Source organism: Trichomonas vaginalis, chromosome IV (assembly GCF_026262505.1).
Source record: "Trichomonas vaginalis G3 chromosome IV, whole genome shotgun sequence".
Lineage (NCBI taxonomy): Eukaryota > Parabasalia > Trichomonadida > Trichomonadidae > Trichomonas > Trichomonas vaginalis.
This window is the reverse complement of record NC_067206.1, coordinates 18,128,102-18,142,369: the sequence shown is the minus strand read 5'-3', so window position 1 is coordinate 18,142,369 and position 14,268 is coordinate 18,128,102. Positions and strand designations below refer to the sequence as shown.

Genomic DNA, 14,268 nt, shown 5'->3' with positions numbered 1-14,268 from the left:
CGGCATTCTTTCTTGTTTGTCTCTTTTGACTAAATTATTAAATATATAGTCTTTCTCTAAGTCAGGGTTGTTTTTCATTTCTTCGGGGAGTGTTTTCCCAAACCTTTTTGTGTTACGGTTATTGTAAATATTTAAAACTTGTCTCATCTTTTGCCATGGAGAAGTGTCTATATTGTCGTCATATGACATTTCATTTGCCTCACCACCTTGTGGTTGGTTTAAGTCTCTTAAGATTTTTATACAACTGTCAATGACACCAAGAGCAGAATGGTTTTGGTCGACAATGAAATATGGTTTACATTTTTTGAACGCAGATAGTTTTTTACATCATCTGATTTGAAAGAACTTTCACAGTCAGATGTCAGTTTTGTTGATGGTATTTGTCAACGAATATTGTCAAAGCAGTTTTCATCTAAAATATTTTTGGACCATAATGGTATGGCTTCACAGTATCTTGTGTTTTGACCAACAAATATTAACCAGTATGGTGGTCCATCTGTTCTAACTCTCGGAATGTTTTCCAAGATATCCATAAACCAAGCATTTGGTGTTGAACTAAAGATTTTTATTCATGAGTGCTTTCTTTGTTGCCTTAGAAACATAGGGGTCCTTGTTTGGATTCGTCATTTTTTTAACCATAAGAAATGGGTTTATTTGGCGCATTAGCAGGAGTTGCATCCAGATTTTTGCCCGCAGTTGGAACAATAGCCAGAGGTTATTTGGAATTGGAAGGAAGATTTTGAGTACATTAGGTATACTTAAAGAGAAAGCACAACCTATTATACAAACTGTACAGAAAGGTTGGGATGTAGCACGAGATGCACAAATCTTATTCCAAATCCTGAAACAAGAGGAAAAGTTCAAGGATGGATGGACAATGTAGGAAGACAAGCAGGAAACTATTATAACAAAGCAAATGACTACTATAACCAAGCAGGAAATTATATGAACCAAGGTGAAAGATTCTTTAACAGAGGATATAACCATGCACAACAGTGGGTAAACAATAACCAACCTCAACCGCCTCAAACGTGGGGAATGTAAAATTTTTTACTGAGATGAAATGAACAATACAGCATTGAGACAAATGGGTTCAAGATGGATTTGTCGGCTTCCAGCAGTTACACCACGTGTTTGTCAAGTTCTTCCTATACCTCAGGAAGTTTTAGACCGACTTAAAAAACCTAAACAACCAGTTGAAAACAAACCAAACTAAAATTTTTTACTGAGATGAAATGACCGAAGAAGTTGAAACGGTAGATTTGACACCACAAACAAAAAGTTTCAGAACCATTGTCAAAACCTGTCAAAGAACTTACAGATGAAGAGAAAAATTCAATAATAGAAAGTGCCAGGTCTGGAAATACAAACCCTAACTATAAAGTCACTTTTCATAGAAATGGAACGGCTAGTATCTCAAAAAAGAAACAGACTCTCACAAATAAAATATTGAAGTCTGAAGGAGCTTTCGAGACAACAGATGGAAAAGTTTACTTCACTGACCAACAGTTCATTATAGAACATCTCATTGACTTAGAGTCGAAATATTCTAAACTTTACAACAAACACAAAAAGTTGAAAGGAAAACAAAAACAAATGGCATATGATATTTATGAAGATGTTGACAACACAACTGTTCCTGCAGGTGAGGTAAAGTCAGAGGAACCGAAAAGTGACGAAAAACCGATAGAAAAGAAAAACCAAAAACTGAAGATAAACCAAAACCAAAGTTTAGTTTGGAAACTAAACCAAGTCAACCTTCATTAGCTGGTATGGGTTGGCGTCAAAGACTTATGGCAGCAGGCGGTTATGTAAAGTAAAGGAAAAAAAACATTTTTTTATTTTTATAAAAATGCCCCCATATAGAATGGATAGAAAGTCTGCTAGAATAAAAGCAGAGTTACAAAGATATGGTTGGAGTTTCGAAGAATTTTAAATATAGGAAGGGAAGACCCATAAAAGTCTATGACAAATTGTCTGGTCTTCGCTACGAAATGGATTTGGAAACAGCACATGCCAATTATCCAAACAGACTAGAGAGGTTAGAAGAAGAACGTCTTATGAACATGCCTTTCGATGTGTTAAACATTGCATGAAGTAAAAAATAAATTTTTTTTATTTTATTTGAAATGTACGCTGAGTTTGTTGGAGAAGACCGTTGGGAAACTTGTTTGTTAGATGAGAAATATGAAATTCACTGTTGTGAGTCATTTGAAGTCAGAAACAAAAAGACAAAAAGAGTTTTAAGCGAACGGGAGCGAAATAACGGATATGCTATTATGAAGATGGGTGGAAAACACTATCTTAAACATGTTGTCATTGCAACTCATTTTATACTGAATCCTAACAATTTACCTTTTGTAGACCATATAAACCGTATAAGAAACGACAATAGACTTGAAAACTTACGTTGGGTCACATGTTCTGAAAACAATAAGAACAAAGGCAAATTTAGAGATATTGTATTCGAATTTGTCGACGAACTAGACGATGAAACAATTGAAATTACAGACTATGGCAAGCATACGTTTGAGTTTTACTACTATAGCGAAGAACAAGACTCTTTCTACTTTTATACCGGCGTAAACTATAGGAAATTACAAGTATATTTTACTAAGGCGGGCTATGCTTATGTAAACACTAGAGATACAGATGGAAAAAACGTTCAAATACTTCTTAACAAATTCAAGAAGCTATATGGCATACCATTTTAAAAACAATATTTTTTACATATATTAAATGCTTCAGGTTGAAAAACAAAGAACAAAAGTAGCAGATACAAAACCATTAGACTATATCTTTACAAATGCTGGTAGGGCAATATCAGATGAAGAAATTTCATCCCGAGCATACAGGTTTGACTATCCAATTCGTTGGCTTCAAAGTCCTTCAGATGCAAAGGCAATAGGATTTAGAAGAGTTTTGTTTTCAAATAGAACTAACGCATTTATGTTCGCAGTATATTTTCATGGGCAGTATGAAGGTTCTGATGGTCTAATAGACAAATTTGACGAAATGAGGATCTTTACAGTTCGTTCAGACGAAAGTCTTGAGAAAACTCTAAATGACTTTCAAACTCAAATGAACAAATATTATTGGGAATTTCAAGAAAAATACCACTCTTTACTAAATGGAACATACTATCTGAAACTAGAATATGACAAGATGAACTCCACCGTTTCATTTCAAAAGATTGAAATTAACCCTCCAAGAGATACAGAGTTTTTATTTTGGGAAGTAGACAAACGTTCTTGGGCACAATTTCTTCGGTTACTAAACCAGAACGAACCATTACCACCAGATGGTCCATTTAAATTTATACTTCCACCAGCAGATTTGATGGTTTATAGAAACGTGTTTGACCCTCAAAATGTTATGTGTCATGCAAGTTTCAGTTCAAGCAACAATAGTTTTCTATGTATTGGTAAGGACTTTTATGACTTTGCTTCTAAATTCTACGAACCATCTAGTAACAGTTTCTCTGACTTTCAAGTTTGGTTCACAACAAATGGTGTGCAACATATTATTCCATTGTACTATGACTTTTATCTCGAATTGTCTTTCATATATAACTACGGAAAAGTGCTGAAAAAGTATTGAAAAATAATGTTTAGGGTAGAAGGTTAGATCTAACCTCTTTTCTAACCTCTTTTCTACCCTCTTGAATTTTCATGAAAACAATTTATTTTTGACACTTTCACAAAAAAACATAAAAAAAGTGAGTTAAAATGAGATGTTTACTGAACTGGTTGGATGTCGCCTTCACAGGTTATGTAGAATGGTTGACCCGAGAAGTGAAGGAGAGACTGAATTGCCAATTTCATATGGGGTAGGGGGTTCTCCTTGTTTGGTATTTTTATCCAAGGACGTTTGTTTAGGAACTTAACAAGAGCTTCTCTTTTGGCGTCCTTTATGTCGTCGAAAGGAGTGTTTTCTGGTATTTGAATTGGAATTCCGGTCGAAGTCTCGAGATTCAAGACAGCCCTTCCAGAAATAGTGGTGAACTTGACCTTGGGCTTCATGACCTTGCGCAAGTAGTCTTTTACGCGCTCGTTAATTTCAATTAGGTAAATTGCCTCGTCAAATCCTTCTGGCATTCCGAGTCCTTCCATCCGACAGAAAAATATTTTCCTTCCAACAGAAAAAGTTTTTCCTTCCAACAGAAAAAAATTTTCCTTCCGACAGGAAAAATTTTTCCAGTTTTCCGTCCGTAAACCATTCAAATTTTCGAAAATTGAGAACTTTTTGGTCGAACTTCAGAAAAAGTTCTTCCTTCCGACAGGAAAAAATTTTCCATCCGACAGGAAAAGTTCTTCCTTCCGACAGAAAAAGTTCTTCCTTCCGACAGGAAAAGTTCTTCCTTCCGACAGGAAAAGTTCTTCCTTCCGACGGTTAAGCCACAAACGAATGTCCGACGTCCCACCAACCGAGCCCATTCCCAAACCAGAGGAACCTAAAGCACCAGCCCCTGCACCTCAGTTCCAGCAAGTCCCTCCACCAAATTACTACCAATTTCCACCTCAAGGTTACTACCAATTTCCACTACAAGGCTTCCCGAACTACCCTCCTCCTCAGCCTATGCCTTACTTCCCCAACCCTTGGATGTTCCAGCAATTCCAATCTCAATACAAATCGAAGAGAGACCAAGAGTTCGAAGAAGGTCTGAACCGTTTACGCAAAGATTATGCTACAGCTCCAATTGAGAGAAAGTTGTTCCCGGACCAAAAATAATGTTTAGGGTAGAAGGTTAGATCTAACCTCTTTTTTCACCTGTTTTCTACCCTCTTGAATTTGTCATGACTTCTTCGTAAACTAAACGTAAATGTTTTGTGAAGAATATAGCAACCGTCTGAATTCCGACGGTTGCTTTTTATACAAAATTCATGCGGGAAATTCTTGAGTTTTGGTTGAAAGAATACGGTGGAGCCAAAAGTGGCTCGACCTCAAAACAAACATTTTATGAGCTTACAAAGGGTGTTATGAATGAATTCAGCAAAAATAATGTTTAGGGTAGAAGGTTAGATCTAACCTCTTTTCTAACCTCATTTCTAACCTCTTGAATTTTCATGAATTTTATATATTAATGTTTTCGTTATGCCACTTTGTGCCGTCAGTCAGTCAGTCAGGACCTTCGGTCTTGGCGCTTTGCGCCGTCAGTTTAGGAAATTTACACCAAAAAATAATGTTTAGGGTAGAAGGTTAGATCTAACCTCTTTTCTCACCTGTTTTCTACCCTCTTGAATTTGTCATGAATTTTCCCGAAATAAAAAATAAAGTTAGTTTTATTTTTTTTTTTATTTTTTTATTTTGTATAAAAAATATGATTTCAACAATCGGCACAACAACAGTTCAAACAACTACAGCACCAAACTCGCTAGTCATGAATCCAACATCTATGTTGGTAGAGATGAAAAACTTCATTCCTTCTTCATATACTTTCGAAACAGAAATCCAGAAGATAAAGCAGGAACTGTTAACAGGTAGTTTAGACTGTAGTGCGAAAGATGAAACAAATGAACAGTATCTTTATGACATGCAGGACATTATTGACCATTTACCCAAATTGCCTGAAATCCAACAACAAAAACTCACTATTCCTGAATTCGACGAAATTGAAGTCAAAGCAACTGACTCGGTAGAAATAAAGAAGTTCATACGTAAGGTAAACTATGAATTCCTTGGTTTTCATTGCAACCATAAGGTTATGGACAAAGATTGCGACATGGTATATAAGAATGTTTCTGACATATATAAATCCGGGGAGTTTAAGACCTACGACAACTTTGTTTCATTAGCTGCAAAATGTGTTTGGGAAATAAGAGATAAAGATAGAAGAGGTAAGGTATGGAATGAACAGATAAAACCAACTGCTTCAGATTTAAAGAAAGCCATTGACGCTTTAGTTGTTTTAGCAGGTAAGGTTTCAGAATATAACGCAAAAATGAACCCACAATGTTCTAAATGTAAAGCAGCAATGAGGAAATATAACTACTCCGTCAAAGAGATAGAAAGAATGAGAAACGACTATGCAGACTTAAAGAAAGAAGCAGAAAAGCCAGCAGAAGATAAAATGGACATGTTAGCATTTCTGAACAAAAACTATCCAACAGCAGAAGATTTCCTTCTATCTGACGTCAAGAAGAAGTATAAAGAAACTTTCGGCATTGTTAAAACATTCGATGTACTGACAGAAGAAATAGAAGCTACGAAATTGTTTAGAGTCTCACGAATTCATAACGTTTACCATGTAAAACGCTTATAAAATAACTGGGGTAGAAAAGAGGTTAGAAAAGAGGTTAGATCTAACCTTCTACCCTAAACATTATTTTTATTGAATTCAGCAACAAAATTCTGAGTAAAATAATTTTTAGGGCATGTGTCAAACCGTTGAGTTTTCACAAAATTTTAAAAATAACGTTTACCATGTAAAACGCTTATAAAATAACTGGGGTAGAAAAGAGGGTAGAAAAGAGGTTAGATCTAACCTTCTACCCTAAACATTATTTTTGCTGAAAAATGACCAAATTTCATGAATTTCCTCATATGCTTGCTTCCCTCGGTTTTCCGAGAGAAGAGATTCCGTATGAAAATCGTGAAGAACAGCGAGTAGGGGAAAAAACCTGGTCTTGCATAAAACTCATGAAAATCGCAAGAATTTGGCTCCTGGTTTGAAAAAATAAAGTTAGTTTTATTTTTTTTATTTTTTTATTTTGTATGTAAGAACAAAAATGACAAACATTGAGTTTGAAACAGTTAGAAAGATAGACAATGACACCAAAGTGGTTAGAATTGGTGATTTAAACGTAAGATACTCAAAGAAATACAACAAATATTCTTTGTCAGACATTATATCTCCATCTGGAAAGAAACCACACGACTGGGTTAGAAATGCTTCAACTCAGAAAATTTTGACAAGAAATCCTGAGCTTATGATATCGGTAAGATTCTATGGAACTACAGCATATCTCATCGACAAAAGTCTTATACCAATAGTTTTGTTATGGTTAGACCCAGTTGTTGGATATAACTTCATAACATATGGTTTATTCGACTCAGAACGTTGCAGTGAAGGCTTACTTTACATCGTTCAGAAACCGAAGGACTTCAATACAAAGAGATATAAGATAGGAAGAACATATAATATAACTCAAAGATATGACAGTACAGTCAATAGAGTCAAGGTTGTGTTTGTTAATGATATGAGAGCTGCAGAAACAGAACTACTCGAAAAGTTTGAGAAAATATATGGTGCTCCCATAAAAGGTAAAGAAACGTTTGAAGTAGATGAGATAGATAAAGCTATAAAATTATTTGACGAAGTTGCTGAAAAATACATGTAAAGCGTTTATTTTTGGTCTTTTGTGAAAGTCAGAAAATAACGCTAATTTTTTTCTAACAAATTTTTTTATTTTGTATGTAAGAAACAGTAATGTCAACAACCGAGAACACAACAACAGTTATAGTCCATGAAGCTATAAATGAAGAATATGAGTGGGTTCAGTTTAACAAACAACTCCGTCTCATTCGTTCGGTCAAAGACGATATGTACCAAATGCAAAGTATTTTGACTGCTCTTAGTTCTACAAAGCAAGCATATCATTGGTTTGAAAACCAACAGGCAAAAGAACTTTTAGAAGAATTTCCTCATATGATTGCTTCCCTCGGAAAACCGAGGGAAGAGATTCCATTCGAAAATCGTGAAAAATTGCCAAACGGTTTGAGAGGATATTATGTACATAGACTTCTTGTAAATGCTGTTGCAATGTGGGCTTCGCCTCGTTATGCTTGGTATATTTACAGACTTCTTGACGAAATTCATAGACAAGAACGTGAAGAGATGGAAAAGAAACTTCATGCAAAAGATGAAGTCATTGAAGCAAAAGACAAAAGCATTCAGAAAAGAATACCACGTTCGGTACCAAAAGGAAAGGAAAAGAACTATAAGTATATGATTTATACTGAAGAGATGGAAAATGAAGAAGATAAAGATATGGTTATGTTGCATTTAGTCAGAAGAAACAACAAAAGCTTTTACGACCTTGCTAAGATTTACAAATCTGACAGAAATTGGTTCTATCGCGAAAACTTACCGATTTCAATGACACCGAATGAAGATGTGAAACAAATAGTTCAAGATACGTTACCTCAAACACACTATGATATGAAAGGTTGTACAATACTTACATTCAAAGAAGATTTGCCATTGTTAAAGGAAAAAATAACAGAGTATTTTGACAACTTCAAACAAGCAGAGTAAATGAACTCTTTATTTTTATTGACTTTTTACAATTTGAACTTTGTTTGCGTAGATATGAATTCTGAAAGAAGTATGAGGGTCTTGTATGACTTTATACTTCTCCCATAGTTCATGTCTGTCAAACTTACCTGCCATGGACTCTTTCATAAGTTCCATGAAATCGTCTTCGGACAATCCGGGAAAAGTATTATGTCAGTAAGTATTCTTTTAACATCCTTACTTAAACTCTTTGCTGTCTGTACACAAATGACAACTGAGATGTTAAAGTGTCTGAGCTTCTTAAGAATTCGACACATGTCTTGTTCTCTGTTCTTTAACAAAGGATGAGAAGCAAAGTCATCTAAGATAAGAAGACATCTGTGAGGGTAAGTCTTCCAATCGTAAGATTGCAATTTCTTCGAAATGTATTCTATCTCTTTCTGTTTGTTTCTGAAGTGTTTCTTCTCTAATATTCTCTGCATTTCCTCATTTGGGTCTTTAAACTTAGAATTTATATACTCATTTATAGCATTATACTTCAAAACTCTTCTTTGGTACTTCTTTATCCAATCTAACAACTCAGTATCCTTTATACATACTAACTTAGACTTCTTTATAATATCTTTGAACGAATTGACGGTTTGGTCAAATTGACCAGAAGTACTACAAATAACAACTAACTCATAGAATGGGTTCTTCTCATCTAGTTCTTGTTGTTGTGCAGCCATTTTAAGATAAGTGAAAGTCTTACCCGACCCAGGTGGTGCAATTAGACCTGTTATACCATTCTGAGCAAATAAGAACTTGTCATGTATAGGCTTTATCTGAGCATTTTCTAACTTCCTCTTGTTCTTCTTCAAAACATTCTCAAATTTTTTTGTCAATGTCAGCAAACTTTTTTTCTAACATATTTTTAGAAAAATTAAAATTTTTATCTTTTAGAAAATGTCTAGCGATTTCGCTATCTATATTCGAGACAAACTTTTTGACAGCAAAACATCTGTCGACCATAAAATCTTACATAGTGTAAACAAGAAAGGTGAATTTGTTCTAAAGTTCTGTTTCTGGGAATATGACAAGAACCATAAAACATTAAGCAGAGAAGTCTTAAAATTTGTCAATGACAGACTTGTTGACAGAGATGACGCCTCTTGGAGAGATGAAGTCCAACAAAACTTCTTAGAATGCAAAGAAGACACATGCGCTGTTCTTGAAGATGAAATAAAAAACAGAATAGATGAGCTATTAAAGGACAAAGAACTTTTACATAAATATGGTTGCGCCAAATTTGACGTCTCACCACCAGAAAAGAAGAAGAGAGAAAAGAAAGAAAAGAAAGTAGAAGAAGAGAAGAAAGAACCTGAACCAGTTCCAGAGAAAAAGAAATTTGACATGTAAAAATAAAATTTTATTTTTAGAACATTTCTGGGTCAATGTCAATGTTCTCTTCCTCTTTAGGGGCAAACACTGGCTTAGACTCTAAAATCTTTTTACCCAATTTACCTTGAACTTCAACTATCTTAGACTCATAATATTCATAGTCGTCTGCTTTCTTTGGTTCATAAGGTATAACAAGTTTGTATGCTTTGCCTTCTTTAAGGTTTGAGAACCTTCTGTCAAAACTTTCTTTGACTGCTAACAAACCTTCTATGTCTAAGTCTTCAAATTTCGCACCATTTTTAGTCACAATAGCAAACTTAACTGGTTCGATGTTCCAAACTTTGCTGAATGAAGACTTTTCAAAATGGTAGAAGTAAACATTCAAATATGTGAATGGGTCTAGTTCTTCTTTAAGTCCTGACATGTACTTGTTTACTGAAATATATTTCGTCATCTTTTCTATCGGATAAAAAATTTTTTTAAAATTTACTCAGAAAAATTTTTCTTTGTATATACACCATTCTGAACATCTAAAAGACTTTTGACATTTGCCAAGAATGTTCGTTTAGAAGCTGCCATATAACCATATTCTTGACAATATTGTTTATACGAATCGTACAATGACCTTTCATCTAATGACACAAAGTCAGTTTCATCTATGAACAGTTCATATACACTCTTGTTTGCTTCTAACAATGTTTGTCTCTCTTCGGTATGTGGAATTTGTCTTGGATTGAACTTAGAAATATCTAATGTCATAAAGTATGAGAACAAGTGGTTGTAAAAGTCAGATGTCAAAGTTTCTGCTAAGTCGTCAAAATATTCTGTATCTTGCATATGAGAATCTGACGTTCTGACAACTACATATCTTCTGTCAGAACTTTCTAACTTCATCGGAACAACATTGTTTGAAACCATAATGAAGTTTGCAACATTTTCACAAACTCTTTGGTCTTTATACTTTCTTTCAACAACTCCAACTTTATCTGTTATAAGACTCTTCAAAGCATCTGAGTTCAAAACTTTTGTTGTATCTATACTTTGAAGTTCATTGCAAACTATAAGTTTCATATTCTCTATTGAGGAGTTAAACTTGCCACAGATGTTTTCTAAGTTTGTCATATTAGGGTTCGAATAACCTTCTAACAGTTTGCATAAGATATCTGTAAAGAATGTGTTCTTACCTGTTCCTTGTTTTCCAATTATAATGAGAGCAGTTTCATTTTTAGCACTTGGATGTTGTAAGATATTTGCAAACCAACATAAGATATACTCATAAACCTTTTCGTTTCCATTGCATATAATTTCTTTGACATGGTCTAACCAAGCTTCTATAATATTTTCTTTCCATTCTACTTGTTCATATTTATATCCAGTGAAGATAGAATAGAAGTTTGGAGAAGGTGTATAGAACTTTATACCTCGAACTGAAAAATCTTCTAACTTTGACAATAAGATATCCCAAGCATCTAACATCTTCATGCCAACTTGTACGACTTTTATTTTCTTAAGTTTCTGTCTACATTCTTGTTCAGACACTATTGTTGCTCTTGGTTTGTTAAAGACAACATCCCATTCTTTCATAACATAACATTCTGGGGCAGAGTCAACATAAATGACTAAACGTTTCAAATTCTCGACTGCTTTGTTATAGTCTCGAAATGGACACATATTTCTGAATGCTTGGAAGTCATAAAAATCTGAAACATCTATTCTGTACATTTTTATAAAAATAAAAAAATAATATTTTTTTATTCTTGACTTTGTTGTTGCATTTGTTGCATTTGTTGTTCTTGAGCTATTTGTTGTTGAAGTTGTTCTTGTAATACAATACTTTCACCAGTTGCATCTTCCAATTCGAAACTTTCTGCCGTCATTGACAAATACATAGGACATAAAAGTTTTACAGGAACAAAGTTTGCGTCAACTAATGTCAACGTTATACTTGCCAAAGTGTTTGAGTTCACTAAGGTTGAAAATTCTGCATTCGAATGAACAATAGGCAAACCAGCAGAGAAAGTATTGTTTATACGCATAAGTATCTTTTGGTCATAATAGTTTCTGTCGACATTCGAATAACACTTTGAACCTAAGTTTGAAACAATATATAAGATTGGTGTGCTTAATGTCAATGGAATAGACATTCCTTGTATGACACCTTTTCCTGTTATAGGAAACTGTTGGTAGTAAAAACCAGAAATAAGTTTTGTATTATAGCTCATATCGTTTATAGTAAACTCAGTCGGACATCCAAACATAATGAAACCTGCTCTAGTTGCAGCACATGTTACACTCGTACGTAAAGTATTAAATAAGTCAACAAAACCTGTTGGTGGTATATCTGAGTAAGTATCTTCAAAGGAGTATTTTTTACCATTCACAACAATAAAGTCTTCTGGTGTCAAAAGAGCAAAACAGGCTTTAGTCGTCATTGTGTTTAAGGTTAGTTTACAATATCGTCCTTGAGGACTTTGTAAGTTTGTTGTTATAGAATTATATGACTCAGGGTTTTGAGTCGTAATAGTATAAACCATTATGTCTTCTGCCATTTATATATATTTAAAAGTTTTTCTGAAAGTGGAGAAGAACTTCATCTAAACTTTCACATGGCGTTTCTTGAAGTTCTCTGTCTAAGAAGTTCAAATATTTTGTAAAGACATAGAACTTTCCTTTGTCTACACGAACAAACAAAACAGGGTCTTTCATATCGTTCAAAAGTGTGTAAAGTCCTTTACATGAAATAAAGTCTATATTATTTTTCTTCAAACATCTTTCAAGAAGTTTTGACATTTTTACTTAGCAAATAAACTTTAATGAAATGTTGTGGTCGTCAAATATTTTATAACGTCTGGGAAACTATATTTTAAGTTCAACGTTTCACCTCCTTTCATAACGTATATCTTGTCAATGGCATTATATGAAACACCACAGCAACTAATGTCGGGTTCTATTTCTTTGATGTTTATATCGTCTGCCTCTGTCAAAAGTTTCAATAGTTCTTTCAAAACTTCATGAGGTGCAATGACATATGAGTTCACTTTTACAGGGTTGTGTTCGACCAAGTTTAACATTATACTTAAAGCTTGACAAATCTTCTCCTGAGTTTGAAGTTTGTCTTTCAGTTGTTGGTAGTCGTTTCGAATATCTGCAACAGAACTTAAGTCTCTGCTAACTTCAGGGTATGTTGGTTGTTCTTTTACAGGAACTATTGTTATACCATCTTCGTCTTCGTATGGTTTCCCCATTTCAACATCTCTGTCTTTGACATTGACAATAACACTTTGACTGTTTGTTTGAGTTGGTGAATTTAACTTCACATCTGCCACCGCCATTAAACCTTTTGAAACACTTACGCTTCTATTTTTCGGAAATGACATTTTACTTAGAATAAAAAGATGGACGTATTCGGATATCTTATTGAATTGAAGCAGAACAAAGTTTATACTCACAAACAATACAAATACATTGACAGAATAGTTCTTTACACAAACAATGGAAAATGTTATAGAATAGCAGTCTTTGCTGAACCAAAATATTTTCATAAAGCAAAGAAAGTTGGTATAACTGAAATGGTGAAAGTTCTTGAAGCAGACAAAAATATAACTTCAAAACTGACCGATATTTCTAAAGGAAAGTTTATAATACAATATTATGTCAAAACTGGCGTACTGTCAATATTTGACGGAGAGAAGTCAGTTCAAGAACAACTTACTGACCTGCTGCCAAAATCTGCTCGATGGAAGCTGTCGTTATGCCAATCTGAGGAGCCCCAGCAGGTTTCATCGAACGAATCTTCAAAAGAGCATCTTCCGTGAAAAGTGCTATTGGTTTTGTAAACTTCTTTGCTCTCAATTCATCTGGACCGTCTCTGTCACCAGTATATTGTATTTGTACAGTACCAACAGTTGAAATACCACCCATAAAGTCTTCTGAGTCAGCAAATGGAATGCCAAGCCAAAAGTTTGAACGGTCTCCATTTGTATATTGAGTTTTTTGACTTCCTGTATGAGTCCATACTTTCACATATGGCATAATAGAACTTTGCATTTCAGGGTTAATGGTTGTTGTGAAGTTGTTGTTAAAGTTCATAGCATCTAATGTCAAGTTGTATGACCTCATATCCTCAACTGTAGAATATTCTTCTCTTGGATAATATTTGCCATCTATGTTTATATGATATTTAATACCAGGGTTGTAGAAACAAGAATAGTCATTTATAGTTTCGTCTGAACAGTACAAACAGAGTATCTGCATGTTTCATTGCAGTTGTTAAAGCAATATCTGTTCTTGCACCTGGGTCAGCACTTTGGTTTCCAACTTCACCTGCAAAGTCTTTGACAGATATTTGGTGTATAGGGAACATAAGTGGAACTGCAATATATTTGGCAGCTAAAGCATTTGAAATATCTGGGTCCAACATATAGACTGCAAGTCTGCTTTCTATTCTCTTGCATTCAAACTTTTCGCATGTGAACTTAACTGGGTCCCAAGCATCTCCAGCAGCATTGAAATAATAGTTTACTTCAGTGTTGAGGTTTGAGAAACCAAAGTCTAAGTCAACCTTGCCTTTGCAAAAGTCGGCGAATGACGTTTTATTTGTTCCCGTTACGTCTGTAAGAGTGAATGGGTCTTGTGTTGGTGCAATGACTAAG

At 34.4% G+C, this 14,268-nt stretch overlaps 14 protein-coding genes and 3 pseudogenes across 17 annotated transcripts, besides 1 other annotated feature; 10 read left to right on the top strand and 7 right to left on the bottom strand.

The window, feature by feature from the left end:
* Positions 1-14,268: part of a mobile genetic element that runs on past both edges of the window.
* Positions 1,064-1,216, top strand: TVAGG3_0119070 (uncharacterized protein; the record flags this gene model as incomplete). The annotated part of the gene is made up of 1 exon (XM_051223465.1): positions 1,064-1,216. One exon carries the CDS (start codon positions 1,064-1,066, stop codon positions 1,214-1,216), a length of 153 nt encoding a protein of 50 aa, XP_051108451.1.
* Positions 1,236-1,820, top strand: TVAGG3_0119060 (annotated as a pseudogene). Its single transcript has one exon. A coding segment is annotated over exon 1 (585 nt).
* Positions 1,868-2,096, top strand: TVAGG3_0119050 (annotated as a pseudogene). Its single transcript has one exon. A coding segment is annotated over exon 1 (229 nt).
* On the top strand, positions 2,130-2,714 carry TVAGG3_0119040 (His-Me finger endonucleases family; the record flags this gene model as incomplete). The annotated part of the gene is made up of 1 exon (XM_051223464.1): positions 2,130-2,714. The coding sequence occupies one exon, from the start codon at positions 2,130-2,132 to the stop codon at positions 2,712-2,714; it is 585 nt and encodes a 194-aa protein (XP_051108450.1).
* On the top strand, positions 2,740-3,340 carry TVAGG3_0119030 (uncharacterized protein; the record flags this gene model as incomplete). Its single annotated transcript, XM_051223463.1, has 1 exon — positions 2,740-3,340. A coding segment is annotated over one exon (601 nt), but the record flags the coding sequence as incomplete, so codon positions are not given.
* On the bottom strand, positions 3,738-4,112 carry TVAGG3_0119020 (uncharacterized protein; the record flags this gene model as incomplete). Its single annotated transcript, XM_051223462.1, has 1 exon — positions 3,738-4,112. One exon carries the CDS (start codon positions 4,110-4,112, stop codon positions 3,738-3,740), a length of 375 nt encoding a protein of 124 aa, XP_051108448.1.
* Positions 4,408-4,731, top strand: TVAGG3_0119010 (uncharacterized protein; the record flags this gene model as incomplete). The annotated part of the gene is made up of 1 exon (XM_051223461.1): positions 4,408-4,731. The coding sequence occupies one exon, from the start codon at positions 4,408-4,410 to the stop codon at positions 4,729-4,731; it is 324 nt and encodes a 107-aa protein (XP_051108447.1).
* Positions 5,942-6,319, top strand: TVAGG3_0119000 (annotated as a pseudogene). The gene has a single exon. A coding segment is annotated over exon 1 (378 nt).
* Positions 6,729-7,340, top strand: TVAGG3_0118990 (organellar and viral DNA polymerase type B; the record flags this gene model as incomplete). The annotated part of the gene is made up of 1 exon (XM_051223460.1): positions 6,729-7,340. One exon carries the CDS (start codon positions 6,729-6,731, stop codon positions 7,338-7,340), a length of 612 nt encoding a protein of 203 aa, XP_051108446.1.
* Positions 7,430-8,257, top strand: TVAGG3_0118980 (KilA, N-terminal/APSES-type HTH, DNA-binding family; the record flags this gene model as incomplete). The annotated part of the gene is made up of 1 exon (XM_051223459.1): positions 7,430-8,257. One exon carries the CDS (start codon positions 7,430-7,432, stop codon positions 8,255-8,257), a length of 828 nt encoding a protein of 275 aa, XP_051108445.1.
* Positions 8,401-8,718, bottom strand: TVAGG3_0118970 (protein of unknown function, DUF4106 family; the record flags this gene model as incomplete). Its single annotated transcript, XM_051223458.1, has 1 exon — positions 8,401-8,718. One exon carries the CDS (start codon positions 8,716-8,718, stop codon positions 8,401-8,403), a length of 318 nt encoding a protein of 105 aa, XP_051108444.1.
* Positions 9,521-9,634, top strand: TVAGG3_0118960 (uncharacterized protein; the record flags this gene model as incomplete). Its single annotated transcript, XM_051223457.1, has 1 exon — positions 9,521-9,634. A coding segment is annotated over one exon (114 nt), but the record flags the coding sequence as incomplete, so codon positions are not given.
* On the bottom strand, positions 9,651-10,070 carry TVAGG3_0118950 (protein of unknown function, DUF4108 family; the record flags this gene model as incomplete). Its single annotated transcript, XM_051223456.1, has 1 exon — positions 9,651-10,070. One exon carries the CDS (start codon positions 10,068-10,070, stop codon positions 9,651-9,653), a length of 420 nt encoding a protein of 139 aa, XP_051108442.1.
* On the bottom strand, positions 10,103-10,453 carry TVAGG3_0118940 (Poxvirus D5 protein-like family; the record flags this gene model as incomplete). The annotated part of the gene is made up of 1 exon (XM_051223455.1): positions 10,103-10,453. The coding sequence occupies one exon, from the start codon at positions 10,451-10,453 to the stop codon at positions 10,103-10,105; it is 351 nt and encodes a 116-aa protein (XP_051108441.1).
* Positions 10,506-11,338, bottom strand: TVAGG3_0118930 (uncharacterized protein; the record flags this gene model as incomplete). The annotated part of the gene is made up of 1 exon (XM_051223454.1): positions 10,506-11,338. A coding segment is annotated over one exon (833 nt), but the record flags the coding sequence as incomplete, so codon positions are not given.
* On the bottom strand, positions 11,368-12,048 carry TVAGG3_0118920 (uncharacterized protein; the record flags this gene model as incomplete). Its single annotated transcript, XM_051223453.1, has 1 exon — positions 11,368-12,048. One exon carries the CDS (start codon positions 12,046-12,048, stop codon positions 11,368-11,370), a length of 681 nt encoding a protein of 226 aa, XP_051108439.1.
* Positions 12,491-12,948, bottom strand: TVAGG3_0118910 (protein of unknown function, DUF4106 family; the record flags this gene model as incomplete). Its single annotated transcript, XM_051223452.1, has 1 exon — positions 12,491-12,948. A coding segment is annotated over one exon (458 nt), but the record flags the coding sequence as incomplete, so codon positions are not given.